The following is a 20,561-nucleotide window of genomic DNA, read 5'->3' as shown; positions in this document are numbered from 1 at the left end:
ATTTATTAAATTTATACTCGTTTTCCGATGATGAAATTGCTCTAATTGAAGAAACAGCAAATGGAACGTATACGAACCCGCCATAATGAACATATTAAAGAATCAATATACCGTTTCAAATTAACTTCTATATAAAAGGCGATCTTGTTATATGAAAAGGTCAAGCGATATTGATTATAATAGTGAAAACTAAACAAATACTTTTATTTATAATTATTATATAATTCATTCGAATAAAATCCACTCTGAGACAAAAACCTGCTAACTTTTTAAGTAGAGGGATGCATTTATATATGATGACTTCCCGATTTGATGTGTTTGCTTACACAGATAATAAATATTAGGAAACCCTGTCTCCTTTTTTTATCTCGCTGAGAAAACTCGTTTCGTGTTTCTGTCTCATGAAGTGCCCACCACTTCATGTGACGGTGTGTGCAGTTTGTGGAATCCAGATCCCGTCTCTACAAGGGACGTCACGGGATCACTTGCATATTACTTGCTACCGTGACGAAAAACATTCAAAACAAAAGGTTTCTCCTTTATATAATAGATAATAAAATATTTGCATATATTTCTTATTATTTTGTTTTTAATCTACGACTAAAGAAGATTATTGTTAAAAGTAAAAACTAGTTCGAGGAAGACTAAACTATAACCGGAATAAATTAAATGTACTTAATCAAAACAAGTAGTAACAATTTAAACGTCACAGATCATTTAGTAATCGGTGTTACTTCACAGGTCATGGCGCAACTGGTAGTGGTAACAGTAGTGTGAGTGGTCTCCGGCGGTGCGGTGGTCGACAATACTTTCACGGTAGGTTCTGTGATACTGTACGGTTTAACGGACTGTGTTAGTGTTGTGATTTGTGTAAAACCAGGTAACGATTGACGTTAATTGTAATATATCGTTATTTTTTCGTTTTATTTTAAAAATGGAATGATTTACTTTCATATATTTTATAATCATTTCGTTTTTTTTTTTTTTATAAAAACTTGCCATGACCAAAAATAACATATAATTTATTGATTTTGTATTAAAAAATTTATATAATTGCGGCTTATAATAAAAACCTTGACTATTCTTATAACAGATTATAAATTAGATTGTGTTAAAAAGCCAAAAGTAAAACGTGATCGGAATATTAACAAGCCTTGTATTATTTTTATATACTTTTTTTTATTTATCTTAAACAAAATATAATGGACAGAGACTGTGTGTAATTTGCCCTCTGCCAATAAATATTACTCTGTGAAATGTCTGTACGAGGTTGACGCCTGTTCACCTGTTAAGTGCCACGTTGGTCTAGTGGCTACCTAGGGTTTCAAACCTGGATTTTTAAAGGACTTCTGAAACTGGAGTTAAGTAAATTATAGTAAAGCCGATCCTGCGTCTAACTTTATAACAATCTATACCATATAATATATCTATCTATATTTATACTATCCGGTCGGGCTGACCGAAAATACATCACATATCTTGTAAATTGCATCCAACAATAACAGAATAAAAAAAACAAAAAACGAATATTGCATGCATCTGGAAATAATTAATCTATATAATTGTATAGTAATTTACACAAAAAACAATAAAAATAACAATCTATTATCAAGCTAAAATCGTTATACAAGTATAGCAAAATAACGTATTCATAAAAAATGATCATAATAACATAATATTAATAACATTTTAAAATATCATCCACTGTATTCTTTGCCCAATAGTTATACCATTTTTATAGGTCGAATTAAAAAGATTTGAAAACCCACCCGGGAATCCCTCTAGATAGGCCTGCAAAGGCGGGCCAACCGTCCAAAACTCGCGGTAACATTATGCGCAAAGGATCTCGTGGCGTCTCCCGAAAATACGGAATGGTTACCTGTTGTTTAGTAGATATTCCGGTGCTCTTGACGCCAAGACCCATATACACCCCAGTTTTTTTTGCATGGAAATTGAATACATGCGTGTTTACTGCGAGATTAAGATTGGGAAAAATAAAAAAAATAAGTTCTAATTTCGATAACGGCACGACGAGCCGTAACCGTGTCTTGCTGGACTAACAATAAAAATATAATATTGGACAATAAAAATACCTAGAAAAAAAAATCACATTCTTACAATAATTATGTAAGACGAACATATAAATATAATTTATGTACACGAGATACGAGTGAAAGTTACATCAGATATGATTAATGGTACGTCGTTAGAATATTATCGACACAATTATCAATTATTCTAGTTGAGTGAATTATGGTAAATTAGTTGATTGATAGTGATTTTTATTCAAGCGATAAGTGTAATTAGGTAATTAATACATATAATACAATTTAACTGCAAATGTATTGTGGCTGAGTACAATATTAATGAATAAAGTTTATTACACTGATAGCATTTTTAAATTTACTAGCGGGTAGGGCTTTGTACAAACCCGTCTGGGTACCACCATATCAGATATCAGTCTATTTGCGGTGGTAACCACTAAACATCAGGTGGCTTAGTTGCTCGTCCGCCTACCTATATATATATATATATATAACGAGATTACTTTGATTGTTGATTTGGATAATTAATGAATAGTTGGCAATAATGTTTGATGGCTGATTTATTTTTAAGAGCGGGTCACCCCGATGGAGTTGTAAGTGTACTGGTAACGCGAGTTTTTGACAATCCCCGAACCCAACTTTTCGGCATCCTGCTCCTCCGGCATCTATTCAAACGAGAAAAAACTTTTTTCATCAGTCAAAATATATATATATATTTTATTATGTGTCATATATATATAATAAAAAATTGCGATTATTACTTATGTATTTATTTGACTGATGAAAAAAGTTTTTACTCGTTTGAATAGATACGAACCTGATTACAATTAACCTCGTAAAATTGCCACATGCTAATAAAAGCCTACTTGAAAAATATATAATTTCATTTTGACTTAATGCGGTTCAGTGTTGTCACAATAAAACAAATCACAAATTACCATTTCACAAACAACTTTTGGCAAAATTATGAATCACAATTTAATCTCTGTACAAATTAGTGTACCTATAAATAATTCAAATAACAGATTAGTAAACGAATTTTCATTTCATAAAATGTCAATTGATAAATAAATGATTAAATAATTATATTCGTTAGGTTAGGTTGAACCATAAAAATATATAATTATATTCAACTTAAACATTCGTCACAAATGCAACGTGAAATATTAGTGAATCGATTCTTGAAATAATTATCTTTTATAGAATGATGTTTGCACAATGCTTTTTTCCTAAATATTGTTTGTATCGCTTTTTGTGAAATAAGCATTTGTTTAACTCGAAGAGCGAGATCTCTACAATGCCATTGTCCTAAGACAACTAAAGGTGAGTTAGATATACGCCTTCACAGCACTAGTGGACCTAGCGTTAGACCATCATCACCATTAAAGCTAGGAACTCCTTTTGATACAAACTTGGTCTACTGATCGAGACAAGACTAATACGGTAATAACGTAAACGTGGTTTTATTCAATTCAATGTATTTTTATTGTAATTTTGACAATTTTATTTCTTTATTATTAAATAATCAAACCAGAATTTACATTATTTATTTTATTTTGCTCTATACCTTAATATAAAATTAAGGCTGTTCGTAACAAAGTCGAGGTTTTTTTAAATTATATGCTTATATGGGATATTTTAAAATGAATTCAAAATTGGATTACTTAGACTGTACTTTATTAAGGTAGAACTTAAAGTCCAAGGTGCTAAATATATACTGTTTTTAAGAAAAATACGTTCATTAAAGTAAAGTTAATGTATATTTTTAACGGAAATCGTTGAACTAATAACACGGCCAAAAAATAGGGTTGAAATTCTGGTTTCATTATTGCATAACTTAATACATATTTATGTTTTTTTACACTTTTTAGTCGCTTATTTGTTGGTATTTATATGAGTAGTAACAACAAATACAGATTAAGCAAGCTATTCGATCAAGCGTGCTCGAAGTTTAAGCTATGGTCGAAACCTAGACGATACTACCATTGTCTGTCTGTGTGAAACTGTGCCGTTATAAACTGTAACTGTTAAAACTCTTCTGGGGTACTAAACCAAGTAATGGTATTACCTACCACTGTAATTATGTTGATCAAATATATTTTATTAATTTAAAAATATACAAGTATAGAATATAACGATTTACGATAACGGGTGACGATTTCGTTGATTCAAATAAATTACAAGCTTGGTTTTCATACAATTTAATGAACATGCGGCATCTAGTCTATTCTAAATCTGTGGTAGGAACTATACGTTCTGTGACATAAGACGTTTGCGGTCCGAGTGTTATATAACTTGAAAACCTTGGATCATCAACATATATTACGTATGAGTGTCAGTTGAGGCTTTGTCTAAAATAAACCATACTAATTTTATTCCGGGATGTTAATAAGTGGGATGCTACTCGGTGGTAGAACTTTGTGCCCGGCTTGGTACTGCTCACATATAGTACCGCGAAACAGCAATATTTAGCATTGTTATTTGACGGTTTGTAAAGAGATTCAGTTTCAAGGGACATGACATTTTAGTTTCCAAAAATATTAAATAAGGTTTTTCAAAAAAATTTATCAACGTTACAATGTGGTTTCAGTATATACTATATTATATGCCACAGTGAAAAGCCAGCTTAAAAACCTATGCGATTTTCAACTTTAATACTATATGATTTTTTGTATGTATTTTTTTGTATCATAATCGCAATGAATGGATGTAAAATGTTATTGAGTGTGCCCTTGATAAGTTACTATCACTTATGCTAATGAATAATAATTATAATAATATTAACAATTCTGCCTTTTTTATCTCTCCTGTATTATCTACCAACTCAACCAAGCTCGTGTTGTGTTAACCAATATTATGATTTTAAACTAAGAACATCATATATCAATATAAATTACCTTACCATCGTGAGGAATCAATATTCGTTTTGCTTACCATCGTGAGGAATTGTCTTCTCACCTCCGCAATAAATATACCTGCATTGAGATTCGTCTTTGAATTCACACTTTTCAACCTTTTATTTGACATTATTATCAGAAAATGAATAACAAACAGAACTTATATGAGGAGACGTTTGGAAAGAGAGAGAAGTACTATATATGTTAGAGGTAATCAATTTACACGGATATACGACCTCATTTATTAGAATGACACTGGCACACAACGTGATTGACGTTTGATAAGTTGTCAGTTGTGAAAAATATAAAACCTATTTTGTTACTATGTGTGTATCTGTCAGTGTGTTTTTCTTTATTGAGCAAGGCGCTTGGTCTCTTGGTCTTGGGACAGCGCCAGCGCCAGACTTGCGTACTGACTGAATTAGTAAAATCAACATGTCGAACTACAATTAGTGACCATTTAGATAGCTATGCATTTGTATCCGCGACAAATATATATACTAATTATCAAAGTTATACCCAAATCTTCTTCAGCCACGGCAGCTATACTGAAAGTCTAGTTGGCTAGTCAGCCAAAGGAGGTATAAACGTTCTTATAAACAAAACTGTAAATACGAAACTATCGGTGTCAATCTTTCTGAGATACGGGAATGTGTACATTGATAATTTACAATCTTAGTGTTGGAAATGAGAATTGGATTAAACCCAAAAGCTTGGAATCTGCAGCCTTTTGTATCAGTAACTCGAAAGATGACGCGTTTGTCAATATATTATTATATGATCGAAATATTTTATAAAGAAAATAGGTGTTGTAGGTGTTTTAGGGCCATGGTATGATGGTAAGTGGTCACCACCATCCATAGACACTGGTTGTAAGAAATATTAATCATTCCTTACATGGCCAATGCGCAACCAACCTTGGGAACTAAGATGCCATGTCCCTTGCGCCTGTAGTTACACTGGCTCACTCATCCTTTAAACTTTAAACAATATTGAGTACTACTGTTTCGCGGTAGAATATTTGATGAGTGGATGGTATCTCCTCCGACGAACTTGCACGAAGCCCTGTAGCACCAAGTATAATATTAATATTAATACTATATGCTATTATATTTATATTTTTAGAAGTGTGTTATGTTATATTAGTGATTATTGTGTCATATAAGTCTTTTTAAATAACTGTGATTTCGCTTCAGACACGATTCACTAATACCTTATTCATTATTTAGACTTAAAAGGAGGTAATGTTTAGCATGCATTGCTTATTTAAATATCTTTCAAAGCATTTATTCTCTACTTCTCACTCGCCATTATCGGTTCGTTGCTATAGGCCAGAAACTTTCACAGACTATAAACAAAGACGGGCGAATCGTATAAGTACGCATTTAGTACAAATGAAGTAAAATTCCTTCAAAAATTTTGATCTACTATTAATGTCTGTACTGCCTACAGCATATCATAAAATATGAAAATTAATACTAAATAATGAAAACTGGTTAGCGATTCTGTAAGAAGAATCTCAAAACTCATCGCAGAATACGAGCGTTAAAACTCGAAATGTAATATCCGACATTCACTATAATAATTAATTACACGTATCAAAATTGCGGATCGCCGTAATTCGACTGTCGACATTTCACAAGATGATATAAGAAGTGTGTACTTACAAAATCGTAGGGCTGAATAATTATTTTTTTTAATACAAGAACAATATTATCATGTCAATATTCTCAATTTATCAGGATTGAAATTACAAACCGCAGCTACATATTTAAAATAATATAGACTAAAACCTCCTCCGTAACGTACTATACGTTCTGGTTTCGTTTTCTGTATATTTAGTTGTTTTTTTTAATAGTAGAGATAAAAAAAATAGTACATAAGCTACGAAGTACTTCAAAAATAAATCCTATAAACTAATTAAATCTTATATATTTTTAATTTAAAAACTGATGAGAGATAATTTAAAAATATGCCTTTGAAACTTATAAACATGGCCTGATCTATTTAAAATTTTCAATTCGCTTTAATAAACAGGTAGATTTAGCAAATCCTTAAACGTTAAAAAACTTCAGGTAATTTAAGTGGTCAGCAAATTTTTGACGGGATAATGAAATGAATTAAAGGTAATAGAACATCTTATTTTTACAGCCCCTAATTGAGGGGATGGTAATTAACCTGCGGGCCAATTATAATGATTTCAATAACAAAGCCAGCTCAGTTTGAAGCCGGAATTATACTTTCTCAAATGTTATTTTTGTTCGATTGAGGTCTTTGTGTGTTTTAATAAATCTTTGAACTTTCTCACGAAATGTTTAATGATTTTAAATAATAATTAATTATGAAGTTTTGTTGTAAAAATCTATAGTAGTTTTTATATTTTTATTAAACCATTTGTGTATTTACCAGCATGCTGGTTTAAGCAGGTACTAGGTAGTTCTCATAATTGTATTCTACCGCCAAGCAGGAATACTGTCATATTAGTACCAACTGTTGTGTTCTGATTTAAAAGGTAGATAGCCAGTGTAACTACAGGCAAAAAGGACATAACAACTCCGTTTTCAAGGTCGGAGCATTGGCGATGAAAGAAATTATTAACATTTCTTACAGCGCTAATGACTCTGAACTGTGACCATCAGGTGACCCAGTTAGCCGTCCTCCTATCACTATACCGCATAAAAAACAATCACTTTGAACATAGTACAAGTACTTACTTACTATGTATCATTTATTTAAGTAAGTATTTTCACACGATTCATTTCGATATTTACAAATATTGCGAAGATGGTGCAAGATTTTGTTAAGCGTTTATTTTGAAACCAATGAGCCAATGGGTTACTAAAGACGTGCTAAAAGATATTGAGATAATAAAACTTACTATATTTGCAACCAAAGACGTTTAAAATCGTTGTGAAATAGTGCAATTATATGGTACGGCCTCGTTGGTCTAGTGGCTAGTTGACCGTAGGTAGGCCTAAGTCTGAACCCCAAGTTTAGTCGATATAAAGTTATTGGTTTTTGTCAAAAATTCACAGTAGCATCTCGGAGTTTAAAAGGAAGTATGTACACTCTCACTCGGAATGAGTGTGGCTTGTTTGATTTTCGATGTTAAATACGCTATAACCTCATCTTGATTGAGGTTTTCACACGAGAACATCAGGATTGAGCTATCGAATAAAAAATAGTTCCAAAGAAAAATACGTTCAAACATAGAAATAAACATCCCCTCAATCAATCATACATCATCCATACATACATACGATCTATATATCTATATACATATTGTATCATTGTATGTAAAAATATATATGTAAAATTTTAATCCTTATTTTGTGAAGCAGCCTCGTAATAAAACATGGAAAAAATAAATATATATATATGCTCGTAATAGTAGAGAGATTTTAATGTTATGTAATAAATGAGGGCGCGACATGGCTACTGCAAATTAGTATCCGGTTACTGCATTCAAGGAACGATTAGTGTTGCTAGTAGAAATATCTACTAGGCGTAACTGGACAGCGTTTAAATATTTAATTTAAAAAAATATGAGACTTGAACTGTTCATTATATGTATAACATCAATTCACTAAGTAACTATATATACAACTATACCCTGTTCAAGTTGTACTTTTTGATAGACGGACTAGTGATGGGAAACAGAAAATATAACAGTCGATGAAACGATGGAATACGTAATTCAAATTCAATTTAACTTATTTTTCTAAAATGAGTTATACCAGCTAAAGAGACGCCAACCACTAGTTAAAGAGACCCCAACCAAAGAGTTCGTTCGTAAAAATAACTTAACAATGATCTTTAATAATGATTTTTTGTAATCGATATTTGTAACAGTTACTGCCAGTTATTCGTGTCCCTAGCGTCCGACCGATGTAACAGTGTACAAGTGTCTATTAATCTCAGTGTTTCTATTTAAATTTTACTTTGAAGCAATAAAAAGTATTAAAATTTTCGGATAACGCTGAAATTTTTAGGGACTTAATAATTTTACAATTTTTAAAACAATTAAATTAAAAAAATAATATGTTCGTCTCTGCAAAGTTATGTCGATCAGAAAAATTTACATCTGTCAAAAAGATCAAGCTAACTTGTACAGAGTATAAATTTTAACAATGTCTACAGAAAAAAACCGTAAAGATATATGTTACGGCTTTTAGATACTCTGACCATAAATTTAACTCAAGAAATACCAAATTGATTTTCAGTATTTGTTGTTTATAAAAGTCTTTTGAGTTGTATTAGATAATATAAAGAAATGAAAAATCATCATCAAACAGTTATCAAAATCAAAATATTATTTATTCAAGAATTTGAAATAAATGTAAAGCTACAATCTGTTTGGAAAGTAGATTCTACCGAGAAGAACCGGCAAGAAACTCAATAGTTTCATTTGGGAAAGACGGATAATACAACGGTTTAAGCGTATATACCGCTTGGATCTTAATTGTATTTAAATAATTGTTCATATCTCAGAACTTACATGAGAAGTCGATATAGCATTTAAATAATACTAGGTATTGTTAGCGATATAGTAGAGTCATAGATCCAAATAAAGGTAATTCATTGGGGACACAATCAAACCAAATTGTATGACTATATAACTGTCATGAATAGCAAATAATATATTATGTATATAACGGATAAATCAACACACAATTAACAAATCAAATTAATATTATTCAAGTAAACTTCACAATGAAGCGTTTTTGAATCGTCGATATTTAAATACTACCACCGTTTCGGAAAGAAGCCTCCAGCGAGAAGAAACGGCGAGAAACTCGCATAGTTGCTCTTTTCAAATAAACAGATTTACAATGCTGTTTTTTACAATAATCCTGTGATGGAACCCGAGCTTAAATCCAGACGTTTTTTTTTAAAAAGTATACTTTTAATGAATAATAAGATTTATTTATTAATTTATCCTTAAAAAACTTTTTAAATTAGGTAAATGGTAAATTGATTATATTTCCCGGTATCTTATATTATATATGCGTATACGATTGCCCAAAAACGTTCTCTGTACCGTATGCAAACGTAACAACAAACAAAATCTATTACTATGTACATAAGCTTAGCTAAGAGTTCGATTAAAAATAAAACTCATCTCTTCGAACACTTTTTGTATTACAAATTTTATAAATCGAAGCCCCATTTGTGGAGAAAACTAGCAGTCTGTAATTTAAAAAATATGAAATGCAGGTTTAAATTCCGTATTTCCACAGTCATCGATAAAATGCGAAAGCGGTCAAGTGCATCAATCCACGCTCAAACCAACTTGTTAGCTCACCTTGGCTGCTACACATGTAGAAACATTTTAACGGCAGCCATAGCTTATAGTTCAATATCGAAATTTATCATTAACACTTATAGCCGCTGAGAGCACTGTAAAGCACTTTTTATGCTTTTGAACGCTCTCGAAATTATATACCAAATATTTTTTTCGTTTATTCATTTCTGTGATGGTATTTTTTTATGTAAGCTGTTATTTAACTTGTTTTTTAATTCATTTCGGGCTCAGAAAATGGTATTCCATTTTCGAAATTAAAATGTACGCATTAATCACTTTATAAAAAATAAATTATCATCTATATTTAGTCATATTTGTACTCATTTAATTAATTCAAATTTAAACAAAATCATTCACGTCATATAACTCAATACGAATAAATTAATATTAATATAATTTTCGCTCTATCGTTCATTTAAACAAGCAGTTCTGCACACGTGACCATGTGTACGCGTATCAAATCACATATTATAGCCTACATCACGCGATAACATCTCATAATTTAACGTCCATTGTTGATTTTACTTCAAAATTATCTCATCGCTTCATCGCGAGTCAGCGATGTATAATGAGGCTAAGAAGTTGAAATTAATTTTACTTAAACAGCTGGTTTAGCCGCCTTTCACTTTCAATGAATTATGACGGTACATTGCCACTTATTTTATACTTATTACTCGTTTATGAATCGACATGTTATGTGTTTCTTGTAATGGGAATCACAAAGGCTTTTGTCTATTGTGAAGTTATCATTTTTAAATAAGAATAGACGTGAGAGTCATTGTTCGTAACCGCTTCCTATAATTACGAAATGTTGTATCAGTATATGTTATAAACTTAAATAAAAAATAAAACTTTTTCACCTTTCCAGAATTACTTGTTACTAGCGACCCGTGTTTACGCGGGTGCAATTTTATACATCCCTATTGACCCATAGTCCCTATTAGAAAATCTGAGTAAACTGCTATGCGGCATAAACGATCTAAATCTATCTATCTATCTATCTATCTAGAAGTAAAAAACTTTAAAAATGAGTTCAATGAAATCGGTAAAGGTAAAGTCAAAGGAAATAGGTATTAAATCAATATTTCGCTAAAGAAAATCTTGAATGAATGCAGACAGGCTCCTACAAGGAGTTTTCGTTCATATTTCGTTATTCTATTCATATATAAGGTAATTGTTGTTATTCGTTTGATATTGTTCTACAAACAAAAATATATGTTTCTCTTTTTATTTTAAAGGTAGGATTACGTTAGAATACAGAAATGGACTGTTTCTGGATACCAGCCAAATATATTGTCTCTTTATACCAGAAATAGTTATTGGCTTAGTTGACCTATATTTAAAAATCAAAATAAAGTACAACTCTTAAGATACTTTACAAAAAAAATACACGTTGGAGTTATTAATTCTGCTCCTCTTACAGTATAATGTAGACAGTTTTATGCGTAGGATCTTAACGAGGGTAACATACGTACGATAAATATTTTTCTTCTATCACAATAAATACCTTTTATGTTCACGTGAGCATTATTTATAGCGTAAAGAGGTCATTGAGCTTATGTTAAGAAATTAAATAAACTATATCAACATAACATATTTGCGGTACGAGCTCTCCCAGTTCTTGTTTTGTTTATGACGTATTCCGTAACGATTTTCGACAACGGTATTGCCAACTACATAGAAAACATTATAGTTTATACATGAGTGCACTAACACAGATACATTTTAAATTTCATAGCCTAATAGGTTGGCCATTCAACATGACTGTATTGACTTCAGACGACCAACGGCTTAAGATTAGCTTTAAACGTTATTTACACTGTCAACTAACTCCGCAAGCAAATCCTTGACAGATGATATAACTTTAATTGACGCTCCCGGGAATTCGTACACATAGTTATTTAAATTTGCAGCCTTATCACCTTGACACTACATAAACGAGTCAGTTACATCAAGTAATACAAATATTTTTCAATGTACTATAACAAAAATCAATCATGTTAAAAATGACAGTAGTACACGTATCAGTATGTTATTAGTTATGTTTTAACACATTAATCATAATAAAACATAATTAAACAAAAAGTATATCGAGTTTATGTTATTAACAAAGACTCATAGAAGTTCCTTGAAGTCATTAAAGCGAAGTCAAATGGCCAAAATACTGGCATCCAAGCGGATACGTTGGCTAAACTGGCTGCCAGCGCTTGGTTTAATTATAAACATGAGATTAGTAATACAAATTAACTTTTCTCACTATAGGCAGACTACCAAATGAGCCACTTGATGATATGTGGTCACCGCCTCTGTATTCACACTGTAAGAAATATTAACCATCCATTACATCGCAAATCAATCACCAACCGAGAAGCCTAAGATGTCATACCTCTGGTGCCTATTGTAACACTAACTCAGTTATTCTTCAAACAAGAACACAACAAAACTAAGTATTGCAGTTATAGTGGTAGAATACGATGAGTGGGATCTATCTAGATATGCTTGCACAAGACCCTAAAACCGAGTTCATTTACAACTTTGCATTTAAAAAATTAAAACCTACGCATGGATAAGTATTTCCATATGCGCAATTTTTTATGTATTTTAAAGAAAAAATATATGTATAAAAATACTCTTGAAAGAATTATAAGAATGTTTTATTTTACTTTGAGTTTTATATAGGCTCGTATTGAAATTTAATTTACACCAACGTAATGATGCAACGTTTAACAAACTTACGTAAACAAGAAATTAATTATGAAGTAAAATTTACTATCTCATACATATCTCACCATCGGACTTGAGTTAAATATTCGTAGAGAAAATGATAGTTCACGAACATCGTAAGGTAACCCGGATTTTAAGAATAAATTTCTGCCACAACCCATAAAGCAAGTGGTGTAATATGTTCAAAAACTACTTCGTATACAATGACGCAAGAAGAGAAGACCTTTCCCCAGTAGCGAGACTTTTACTTTTTATTAAATAAGTCCTTATAAATAAACAGGACAAATATAAATAAAATGCTTATTTGCAGTAAATATAAAATATATATTAAACGCGACTAAAAATTTCCTTTTAAGTTACTCTGTGGCTTACCGTATTGCTAGAAATGTATGATTAAAATATTCGTGCTCCTCAAATTTTTAACTCTTTAACCGAAATATTTTTATTAAATAATACTGCGCTATTTATATATGGAATTTTAACGAATTAATATTATAAATTTATTTTAAAATTTAAATCACTTACAGTTTAAGTCTTAAGGCCTCGCCATAACATACAAGTCAAAGGCCACTGAAGACGTGAGCAAGACTACATTGCTTCATTGCATGAGGAATTTAAATTAGCCACCGTTTTGCTAGAAAGTGAATACGTGTGTGCAAAGAGATGCGTCATATGAATTGACTATGTCGTGGTATATTTATCATTAATTGTCAATTTTTTATTTTATTTTCGGACAAAGAAGTTGACTCGTTCAGTTATTGCACTCGTAGTAATTGACACAATTGTATTAAGACTTGCTTAAATATTATGGATATGAAACGGAAAGCGCCAGTTTTGCTTGCGTAACACAAAGGTTTTTTTTTATATATAAATAGTACTAGCAATGCCCCAAATTAATTAAGGAATGACTAATATTCTTATTTGTTTGATGCTTATAGAGACAATATTGCAAGAATCCTTTCACTGTATGGTGAAAGGACCTAGTATCTACCAAAGCGGTTGTAATATATTTTTACCACGATATATATTTTTAACAGCGCAAAAGAGTCATTCTCAGAATCATTGAGGCTAAGATTCACATCTTCAAACCAATGGGTGACACGGCTCTTGGGTGATCATACAGTACAAATTGAATAGTTATTAAAAAAAATAATTCCCATGTCCTTAAAATGCTAAGCACATCATTAAACATGATACTGACTGTGAACGTTAACCTCTTAATGATAATTATCGTTGTTTAGCATTATTACATCACAAAATACCAAGAGAATGATTTTTTTTTCGACGAATAATTAACATTTAACCATTCTTGATAAATATCATCTCATATTTGTTATTCCAATTTGAAACAACAATATTCTGCATAGGTGCGGTTTATGAAATTATTTGTTTTCTTAAGGCGCTGTTGGTGGCCATTAACATCGAAAAACTATTAAAAAGCGCATGTTTATTTTATTAAACAGAAATTGAGTTATCTAGTAGAGACATCAACTGGTGTAAAACTTTATATTTTAATTCACATAAAAGCAACATCTTCTTATCTTTAAAACAAGACAAACTATCAGGAACATGTTGAAATACTTATTGAATCCAATATTAAAATTTACAATAAGATGTTTATTCTGTAATTTATTGTAACATACTTTTTTATTTTCTTTCCAGACCATGAAGCTGTTCTGGTGCTGTTTTGCAGCAGCGTTATTAAATCTTACCAACGCTGCTGTGGACGTAGAGAAAACAGTACAACAAGTTCAAAGTATACTTAAAGCAAATACATTATTGCCAAGGCTTACAAGACAAGAAATAATAGACTTGTTAAATGATATAAGAGCTGAAGATGCAAAAACTAGGTCAACGTCAAAAGTAAAATCAAGTGCAAGCAAAACCACCACTACAAAATCGGCAAATAAAAGAGTAGCAATTGATGTTGTATCAACGACAGCGTCATATAAAAATTATCATGAAAATGAAATCAACACCGCAACTCAATCGACTAATTTATTATCAAACCTTGCTGTCGAAAATGATAACGCTGTATCCACATCTGTGGTTAAAAGTTTGGTAGAATCGACAACTAAATCTAGTGGGGCAACTTTAACAGTCGTTTTGCCTTATACACCTAGAGATGGATCTTCATTACAAGAATTATATACGAAACCTCCACGACTTCAAGTAGTACCAGAGGAAGTTACTCCGAAACCTACAAAAACAAAAACGAAAGATCAAAGTTCTCAAGCACTCAAAACAGCAAAAACTAAGAACACACTTGATTTTGACCTCCCAGCTGAGTTGCAAGCATTTTTAGATTCTCATGGATTGAAAGGCACACCTGGCCAAGATAACTTTTTGTTACCTCTCGAAGGATTTAAGCCTCTACCACCACCAAGAATTGTAGACGGAACTGTGCAATTACCAGAGAATTTACTTCTCACTTATGATTTAATCTCACCGTCAGATTTATCTACCTTAAACAATAATGACCAAAAGTTCGGTCAAACTAATTTTCTATATGAACCCTTACGTCCACAGTTCCCATTCGAACTAGACACTTCGTCATCTGAAACAAAACATACTGTACTCCCACTTGATTTACCAAAACCTAGAAAGACCAAAGCAGTATCAAATACTCCAAAACCTAATTATGAACCTATAGATTACGAGGCTTTTAAAGTTATTCCTCTAAATCAAGGCCCTAGTCCTGTAGAAGATGATGTCGTTGTTGGCATTGATCAAAGTAAAAGACAAGCTAATGTAACTGATGAATCAAGTACAACAACCACTTCTACTACTGAACTACCCAATGTCGATACCGATACAAAAAATGCAGAAACCAGTGCACCGGATGCTATTCCATCTGATTCAGATACTGGTGCATCATTCGCAGATCTAGAAGATTCTTTTGGAGGAGCAGCACCTGTAGAACCCGGGGATTCAGAGCTTCCACCCCCAAAGAAAAATGGTTTTTACTGGATGGTGGACTGGAATAGTTTTCTAGAAGTTGGAGATGGAGATTCTAAGGTTAATATTCGATTTGAGCCTAAATTAGGGGATCCACAAATGTTCTTACCTGTAAACGTCCCATAAAAATGTAAATATTTAAAGACCATGAGTAGTGTTCTAGTCTAGTGAAATTTAGTAAAAATAAGTCGTAAAAACGATCTCCGAACACATTTCGAGACATAATAAAAAAAAAAAAACGAAATAATAATATTCAATAAAAAAGTTTGACCTCCAAGAAATAAAATAAAAATGTATAAGTGATGCATAATTTTGAGTGAGGTATAGTGTTTATAGTGAAATGCATGACAGGAATGCAATCAGTCGGGTCGTGATTGCTGGACCAGAGCAAGTAAATGAAAGCAAAGGAGCGAAATCGTTGCGTGTTACGATACAGTGACTTCATATATTGCCATTATTAGCGCATGCTTGTAAATAGCTTTTATTTTATTACCTTTATAATAAATTATAGGTGTGTGTTTGTTGACTTTTAATGACCCTTGATATGACCATACATATTTTAGAAAATCAGACGTGTTCTATTTGCAAATATCAACAGGCAAACATAAGTGATTTGAGGAGAGATAAGAAATGTTTATATAGAAAAAATATTTTGTATTCAATTGTTAAATAGGGATAGAACAACAAATGATAATATAATACAATATGTATGACTAAAACAGATCCAGATTCCATGTATAAGGTATATTCTAAGAACGCGTAACATTATTGCAAAGATTGCATCCTTTTTTGAAAAATTGAAAATTTTAGACTGAAACTGTAATGAAATTAAATTTATTCGTCAATATAAAATTCGTTCAAATATTCAACGTAATATTACCCTGAAAATATCTTCGACACCTTTATGTTCGGAAAATTAGCATAAACTTTGTTCATATTTTCAAAACTAACTCCTAGTTTCCATAATTTTCAACACGTCACTATCATCCAACTTGTTTGTATTTCCGAACAAGAATGTTTCGTGAATTATGAGCATTCGGTGCTGCCGACAGCTGTTACAGAACTATTAAACTTGTAACTTTAAAGTGTCATGAAGTACAAGACACATAACATTTGTCTTCAATTTGATATCATTCAAAGACATCAAAATTACGTTTGACTTTCAGCAGAATATTATCATTCTGACCTAATTCATATTATCGTTTTTATTTAAATATTTCTATATGGTTGTGAGTTGTCGAGGCCTTTTAATACTTAAGAGAGCAGCTCATAAAGATTTAAGCTGCGATATTATTCAAATTATTTTACCCATTTGATATCTTGTAGGATATATCAGAAATATTGTATATACTTTTTATAAAATCACAACTACTCATATATCGTGTAAGCATATATATTTTTTATTAATATACAAATAATCATGTATAATCGGTCCTATTGATAAGAGGGAACGTATATAATGTAACCCAAGATTATCGAAATACGGAAGAACCTGATTGAATTTTATATATGCCTAAGGAAAAAAAAGGTATGTGCAAACACGTAATATTGTCTGAATCTTTTAAATGTGTAGTTTGTTAATACATAACTATCACCTTTGAGAAACCCTTCGTTTATTTGATAAAAAAGAAAAAAATAAATAAATGAAAATAACATAACGGATGTTAGGGTCACTCAGATGCTTTATTTTGCAATTCGAATCGAACTCCCCTAAAATCAAAATCAAAATATTCTTCATTCAAGTTGGCTCATAAAAGCACTTTGAATTACCATTTTTAATATGCCATTATCACCGAAGTTCTAATGAGATACACTTAATACAATAATTATTAGATTAATTTATTAAAATTTTATACCATTTTCTTGCAAATTTAATTGAACGACTATGTAATTTTGGACCATGGCCCATATCGGTGACAGAATATCGCGAAGAAATAAAGGAATCTGCATGTTTTTGACAAAAATAATAATTATTACGTTAAATCCATTTTTTTTCCGCTTACATATTATATTACTGATACGATTTTTTATTCTGTATATTTATAATAAAAATAAATAATCTTGGTAAGTATCTTTTGACAGTCACAAACCTTAAAAGAGAAGAAACGGTGAACTGTAATTTATTCCTGTACATTCATATGTCTACGGAAATAACCGTTCTATTTATCACATTAACAGCCTGTAGGAGAAGATTTGGAGCATATTCCACCACGCTGCTCCTATGCGGGTTGGTGGAATATACATGTGGCAGAATTTCGTGGAAATAAGACACATGCAGGTTTCCTCGCGATGTTTTCCTTCACAGCCGAGCACGAGTTGAATTATAAACACAAATTAATCACATGAAAATTCAGTGGTACTTGCCTGGGTTTGAACCCGAAATCATCGGTTATGACGCACGTGTTCTAACCACTGGGCCATCTCGGCTCACTAAACGTTAAACAAGTTAAAATATTTTTTTTAAATGAAATTCCGTTTGAAATTTTCAAGTAGCCCCTACAAAAATCTTTGGTTTTATACAAATTATTAAGGACAGTTTTGATCACTTTCACATTCCATTTCTATAAATGACATTCCATTTCTATACATTTTGACATGACATGAATAATAATTTATTGCAGACCGCTTCAAAATAGCCGTGAAACAAAATCTAGTTTGATACGCAATATATTTGTATATTGTTTTGAATTTAGAATTTGTTGATTATGTTTTTTTTTTTTGCAGACGGGCAAATGACACCACCGCCCATAGACGCTATTAACCATTTCTTACATAGCCTATATGCAACCAACCTTGGAAACTAAGATGTAATGTACGTGGTGCCCAAAGTTATACTGGCTCACTGTTACTTCGAAAAGGAACACAAGATACTGAGCAATACTGAGTACTGCTATTTGCCAGTAGAACATCTAATGAGTGAGTGGTATCTACCCAAGCAGCACTTGCACTACCGGATATTTTCCTTTTGCAGTAATTAAGATATATATAATCCGTAACAAAATTTAATTATAAAAAAAAATACTCTAAAAGTATAAACGTTTATAACCTTAGAGTAAGACATTAGAGCATACAGATGAAAAACATTTCCTAAATCATAGCTAACAAAACTCTCGATCGAGTTAATTTTCAAACAAAAAAAAACTAAATAAAAATCGGTTTATTCGCTAAGGAGCTACAATGCTACAGATATACACATATTATTCATTTACAATTAGAAACACTATAAAACTTCTCTTTTTGCTTCGGGCCGTAAATAACAGAGCAAATATTGGGTTTCTTACAGATTAATTTCATTAAAATAGCCATTCAAAGGTAAAATGGGTTGTAAAAATCAACTTAATTAAAGTGCAAGTATATTAATTTCAGTTCTAGTAAATTCGGTGATTACATTTCGTCTGTGAAACATAAAATAACACGAAGTTATGATAACCTATTGTAAAATATCGCGTTGGAATAAACTCGAGCGTTCTGAAATCCCTTTCATTAAAGCGAAAGAAGGGTTTTTCACCGCAATGGGACATTTACGGGCTGTTACTTTAAATAAAAAGCCTTTTTTAAGCCTCGGATGTACTTTACAGCAAAGAATATATGTGTAAGGGAATTTTATATATTTTTTGTATATTTAATCTTCGATAAGGAACATAATCGAATGAAACGTTTTTTCACATTTTGGCTTATTGTATATCAAAATAACTTCGAGATTTGATCAGAAATATGAACAAAAAATATAGTTTCCGAACTTGTTAACGAAAGTAGAACTAAGTGAAACTAAAAGTTAACGAAGGAAACCCAACAAAAAGACAATTAGGGAAAATTTTAGCACATAATAACGGCAGTAGACAGCAAAGATAAATGTTGTTCTGAGGAGAAGGACAGTAATTAATTTATTTAATATTATGTATAGCAACATTGCATCAATACAGAAAAATAAAGAGATTAAGTAACACTTCGATAATTCTATATCTCTATGTAGATATGTTACCAGCGGAACTCATTTAATCTCTCTTTCCATACACGAGCGAACAGTTAATCTATTTTGACAGGAAGTTATTATATGACTGAAATTATCAGTAAGGTTATTCTGTAAGAACAAATTTGAAACTCATCGAAGGACACGCCCGTAAATTGCAAAACGTGAAAATGTGAAATTCACTATAATAACAACGATTTAATTAAATTATACGAATTAAGGATAATGATACGCATCAGAATATCGTATCACGGTAAGTCGGTTTTCAATCAATTTGTCATTTTTAACTTTGCCGTTTCCATAAATTCAAAACATTTGTAAAAAACATTGGTAAAGAAGGCATATTATTCGATACAAGATTATATTGATGATAAAAAAGCGTGGAGTTAATGCTTGTTGACTTCCAAGCAGGAGACATAACATACATGTATAATTGTATTTAACTAACATGACTGTATGTTTAGATGTTGAAAAAGAGTAATTACTGAGTTTCTTGCGGTTCTTCTCGGTAGAATCTACATTTGGAACCTGTGGTAGCTTAACTTTAAATAGTTTGTTAAATGACGATTCAAAAGTGCTTGTAAATTTTCATTTTGATTTTGATTTTGACAGTATTAATTTATAGATACATAGCTTAGGGCGGCCTTAGCGGTAAGATCGTA

At 31.4% G+C, this 20,561-nt stretch overlaps 1 protein-coding gene across 2 annotated transcripts; it reads left to right on the top strand.

Moving 5' to 3' along the window:
• The first annotated feature begins 759 nt into the window (after positions 1 to 759).
• On the top strand, positions 760 to 16,421 carry LOC125068717. 2 transcript variants are annotated; one of them, XM_047678009.1, is made up of 2 exons: positions 760 to 816; positions 14,634 to 16,421. In XM_047678009.1, the coding sequence occupies exon 2, from the start codon at positions 14,637 to 14,639 to the stop codon at positions 16,053 to 16,055; it is 1,419 nt and encodes a 472-aa protein (XP_047533965.1). In that variant the 5' UTR covers positions 760 to 816; positions 14,634 to 14,636; the 3' UTR covers positions 16,056 to 16,421. The 2 variants fall into 2 exon arrangements, with proteins under 2 accessions (XP_047533965.1, XP_047533967.1); XM_047678011.1 differs by lacking the exon at positions 760 to 816 and adding an exon at positions 824 to 880.
• Positions 16,422 to 20,561: the final 4,140 nt, after the last annotated feature.

This window comes from Vanessa atalanta, chromosome 14 (assembly GCF_905147765.1).
Source record: "Vanessa atalanta chromosome 14, ilVanAtal1.2, whole genome shotgun sequence".
Lineage (NCBI taxonomy): Eukaryota > Metazoa > Arthropoda > Insecta > Lepidoptera > Nymphalidae > Vanessa > Vanessa atalanta.
This window is presented reverse-complemented; position numbering and strand designations above follow the sequence as displayed.

Coding starts and splice junctions, on each gene's coding strand:
- LOC125068717 (XM_047678009.1), top strand. CDS start 14,637: ATGAAGCTGTTCTGGTGCTGTTTTGCAGCAGCGTTATTAAATCTTACC.